Here is a 5,023-nt window from a genome sequence, read left to right on the forward strand (position 1 = left end):
GCTTGTATAACGCGTTTCAGGGTCTAAATCATAGGTTTTGCACGGAACAAACCGTCCAAAATTTTGGGCGTTTTTTTTTTTGCTCAAGACCGTTGATTTATGGCCTGAAACGCGTTAATACAGGCTAATTTTTACAATTTATACGTATAATGTGCGGATTTTGTTTTTAAGCTCAGTAATGAATTTCTTGCACTCCTAACACCTCAAAGAGACGTTAGAAATACAACGTCATTTCCGAACGTTTCCAAAAGAAATAGTGACTTTGTTAAAATCAGCTTGTATAACGCGTTTCAGGGTCTAAATCATAGGTTTTGCACGGAAAAAACCGTCCAAAATTTTTGGCGTTTTTTTTTCGCTCAAAACGTTGATTTAGGGCCTGAAACGCGTTATACAGGCTAATTTTAACAAAATATACGTATAATGTGCAGATTTTGTTTTAAAGCTCCGAAATGATTTTCTTGCACTCCTAATACCTCAGAGAAACGTTAGGAATGCAAGAACATCATTTCCGACCATTTCCAAAAGAAATAGCGACTTTGATAAAATTCGCCTGTATAACGCGTTTCAGGCCCTAAATCAATGGTTTTGAGCGAAAAAATTCGTCCACAGTTACATTATACGTATAATGTGCGGATTTTTTTAAAGGTCGGGAGCATTTTCTTGCACTTCTAACACCTCAGAGGGACATTAGGAATGCAAGAAAATTATTCCCGACCATTTTTAAGAGAAATAGCGACTTTGTTAAAATTCGCCTGTATAACGCGTTTCAGGCTCTAAATCTTAGGTTTTGCACGGAAAAAACCGACCAAAATTACATTATACGTATAATGTGCGGATATTTTTTAAAAGGTCGGGAGTATTTTACTTGCACTTCTAACACCTCAGAGAGACTTTAGGAATGCAAGAACATCATTTCCGACCATTTCCAAAAGAAATAGTGACTTTGTTAAAATCAGCTTGTATAACGCGTTTCAGGGTCTAAATCATAGGTTTTGCACGGAAAAAACCGTCCAAAATTTTGGGCGTTTTTTTTTGCTCAAGACCGTTGATTTATGGCCTGAAACGCGTTAATACAGGCTAATTTTTACAATTTATACGTATAATGTGCGGATTTTGTTTTTAAGCTCAGTAATGAATTTCTTGCACTCCTAACACCTCAAAGAGACGTTAGAAATACAACAACATCATTTCCGAACGTTTCCAAAAGAAATAGTGACTTTGTTAAAATCAGCTTGTATAACGCGTTTCAGGGTCTAAATCAAAGTCGCTATTTCTTTCTGGGGTTTAAGTCAGAGTGCTAACCTCCTGGTGGTATTCCCCGGGCAACAGCCATAGCAATGACCCTGGGTTGCGATACCACCGGGAGCAGGTTGGTGAGCCATCGGCGTAGCGCCGCGAGGCCCCCCCCCCATGTTCCTGGCAGGTTCAACCATGGTGGGACGGTTCTCATGGGAGCTTTTGCTGGCTAATAGCACCTGCACCGCCGCAGTCTCTGATGGGCGGTATAGAAATACAGCCGAGGTTGTGCGTAGGGCCAGCAACCCACCATGTAAAAAACCATTGCGACGAAACCTCAACAAGTTGAAAATTGCAGTAGGACTGACCAAAATTGCTCATTGACCCAGGAACGGATGGACTTACGCAAACGGAAAAATGGCAACATCATGAAAATTGCTACTTGGAATGTACTGTCCATGAGTAAGGACGGCTCAGCGCAGCTGGTATCAAACGAGCTCTCACGTCTTGACATCACACTAGCAGGACTTACTGAAGTCCGATGGCCTGGTTCAGGCACCCATGCATCCAACGGATTTACTTATCTCTGGTCTGGGCGGAATGATGGCATAAGTCATCAAGGGGTAGCCCTTGCCCTCGCCCCTCAAGCGCATCGTGCTCTTGTCTACTGGAAGCCGGTAGACAACAGACTTCCGTTGGCTCGCCTTCGCCATAAGTATGGTAACATCTCCATCATAGTCGCCTATGCCCCCACAGAAGTAGCCAGTGAGGAGGACAAGGACTCATTTTACACAAAGCTGTCAGCCCTCACAAGTGGCATCTCAAGGCATGATATCTTTTGGGTACTGGGAGACCTCAACGCCACAACAGGCTCGGACAGACGCGGATTCGAGCACTGTCTTGGCCCCCATGGAGTCGGTGACTGCAACGATAACGACAGACGACTCCTGGAGTACTGGTCCACAGTCTGCGCACGGAACGCTCCTTCTTTCCCCACAAGAGAATCCACAGCATGACCTGGATCAGTAACGACCACCACACCACTAAGGAGGTGGACCACATCCTCACCACGTCACGCTGGCACTCCTCCTCTGACTGCCGGGTTCTCCGTAGTGCAGAATTCGGGAACACGGACCACAGACTTCTAGCCCTGACCGTTGCTCTTCGTCTAGAGAAGACTGCAACTCAGCATAAACTGCGCAAGTATGATGTGGCCAGACTCCAGTCACAGGAGGTGGTTGACCGCTTCCAGTTGGATCTGCAGAACCGCTTCTCTGTGCTGGCGGATGCAGATGACGACACAGAGAAAATCTGGGAAGATCTGAAGGAAGGCCTAACAAACTCTGCAACTAAGGTGTTAGGTTACAAAAGAGCAGAAAGAAGGATCTCCTGTCAGAAGAGACGCTACAAGTAGTTGAGGCAAGAAGAGAAGCCCGTCTGCAAGGGAACCGTGAGGAGTACAGGAGGCTGAACTCAAGGAGGAATCAGCTTCTCAGCAGGGACAAGCAACGGTGGCTAGACAACCTGGCGACTACGGCTGAGACCGCTGCACGCACGGGGAATCAAGGCACTCTGTACAAAACCCTCAGAACACTCTCAGGGAAAGTTACTCCACCCACAGCGTGTGTAAAGGCCCTGGATGGGTCTGATCTGGATACTCCAGAACAGCAGCTGGACCGCTGGAGAGAACACTTCTGCAACCTGCTCAACCGACCACCTCCACCACCCTCACCACAGTTGGAATCCCTAGCAGCCGAGGCTGCAGAGGACGATTCCATCTCTGCTGACCCCCCTACACAGGAGGAAGTGTTGGAGGCGATTGGCATGCTCAAGCCTGGTCGAGCAGCAGGGGTAGACGGCATCCCGCCAGAGTTGTTGCTGAAAGGTGGCCCTGCGGTAGCAGCCCAGCTCCACGTCCTGATCACCGCCATATGGAGAACAGAGACTGTCCCCATGGACTGGCTCCACGGGATCATTCTACCCTTCTGGAAGAAGGACCCCAAGGACAACTGCGGCAAATACAGAGGCATAACCCTCCTCAGCGTCCCAGGGAAGGTGCTTGCTCACATCATCCTGGCGAGACTGCGACCACTGCTCCTTAGCAAACAACGCAGGGAGCAGAGCGGCTTCACTCCAGGCCGCTCCACAGTGGATAGGATCCTTACTCTCAGGACACTCGCAGAGCTGAGAAGGGAGTACAGGAAGCCACTTTTTGCTGCGTATGTTGACCTGAAACAGGCCTTTGACTCTGTGGATCGCCCAGCCTTGTGGAAAATCCTCAAGATCTTGGGAGTCCCCACAAAGCTCCTGAACCTCCTCTCCCTCCTGTACTCTACCACAACATCTAGTGTGAGGGTAAATGGGCAGACCTCCGCCAGCTTCAACATCAACAGTGGTGTGATCAAGGTTGTGTCCTGGCCCCCACCATCTTCAACACTGCCATAGACTTTGTCATGGGAAGGACCATCTTTCAGAGTGCGTGTGGCGCAAGCTTCGGGAACGTTACCATCTCGGACCTTGACTACGCCGATGATGTGGCCATTCTTGCAGAGATCATGCAGGCCCTTCACCTTGCACTCCAAATCATGGACTCAGAAACCAGACCTCTTGGACTGCAGATCAGCTGGCAGAAAACAAAGGTCCAGAGTCTGAGTGACTACCAACTCCCTCCTACCAACCTCATGATCGAGTCCAACACCGTAGAAGTGGTGGATAAGTTCACCTACTTAGGAAGTACCATCTCCTCCGACTGTAGAAACACCGCCGACATCAAGATCCGTATCGGCCGCTCGTCTGCAGCAATGGCTAGTCTTAGCCACATCTGGTCCAATCCCCGGATCTCCACTGACACCAAGATCAGGCTCTATAACAGCTTAGTGCTCTCTGTCCTACTCTATGGTGCAGAGGAGCGCCATCTGGACACCTTTGACCAAAAGTGCCTGCGGAGGATCCTTGGCTTCCGCTGGTATGACTTCGTCTCCAACTCCACGGTACGCCAAAGAACTGGTCAGCCGCCCGTCTCCCATAAGATCAGACAGGCCCGCCTGCGACTCTTTGGCCACCTAGCCAGAGCCGACCCCCCCCTGGAAGCTGCCAGTCTACTGAGGGCAACCACGCCTGCAGGCTGGTCCAGACCCAGAGGCAGACCCAGACGTAGGTGGGGAGACCAGCTGAATGCAGACTTCAGCACAGTGGGCCTTGATGTAGCCACAGCCTGGCAGAGGGCGCAGGACAGAACTGGCTGGGAGACAACTTGGAGAGGCGCAACGCTCCCCGGAGCATGCGTTCCTGAGTGAGAGCTATTTCTTTTGGAAATGGTCGGAAATAATTTTCTTGCATTCCTAACGTCCTTCTAAGGTGTTAGTAGTGCAAAGAAAATTATTTCCGACCTTTTAAAAAAAATCCGCACATTATACGTATAATGTAATTTTGGACGTTTTTTTCCGTGCAAAACCTAAGATTTAGAGCCTGAAACGCGTTATACAGGCGATATTTAACAAAGTCGCTATTTCTTTTGGAAATGGTCGGAAATAATTTTCTTGCACTTCTAACACCTCAGAGGGACGTTAGGAATGCAAGAAAATTATGTCCGACCATTTCCAAAAGAAGTAGCGACTTTGTTAAAATTCGCCTGTAAAACTCGTTTGAGGCTCTAAATGTTAGGTTTTGCACGGAAAAAAACCGACCAAAATTACATTACACGTATAATGTGCAGATTTTGTTCTAAAGCTCCGAAATGATTTTCTTGCACTCCTAACACCTCAGAGAGACGTTAGGAATGCAAAAA

The 5,023-nt window shown here is 48.3% G+C and overlaps 1 protein-coding gene across 1 annotated transcript; it reads left to right on the forward strand.

Annotated features, from left to right (window-relative positions):
- Positions 1-3,689: 3,689 nt before the first annotated feature.
- On the forward strand, positions 3,690-4,532 carry LOC109480637. Its single transcript, XM_019782869.1, has one exon. It carries the CDS (start codon positions 3,690-3,692, stop codon positions 4,530-4,532), a length of 843 nt encoding a protein of 280 aa, XP_019638428.1.
- The last annotated feature ends 491 nt before the right edge of the window (positions 4,533-5,023 follow it).

This window comes from Branchiostoma belcheri, unplaced genomic scaffold, assembly GCF_001625305.1.
Source record: "Branchiostoma belcheri isolate BF01 breed outbred unplaced genomic scaffold, Haploidv18h27 scaffold52, whole genome shotgun sequence".
Taxonomy (NCBI): Eukaryota; Metazoa; Chordata; class Leptocardii; order Amphioxiformes; family Branchiostomatidae; genus Branchiostoma; species Branchiostoma belcheri.

What these genes read in the sequence shown, in the direction of transcription:
- LOC109480637 (XM_019782869.1), top strand. Translation starts at nt 3,690, where the DNA reads ATGGGAAGGACCATCTTTCAGAGTGCGTGTGGCGCAAGCTTCGGGAAC.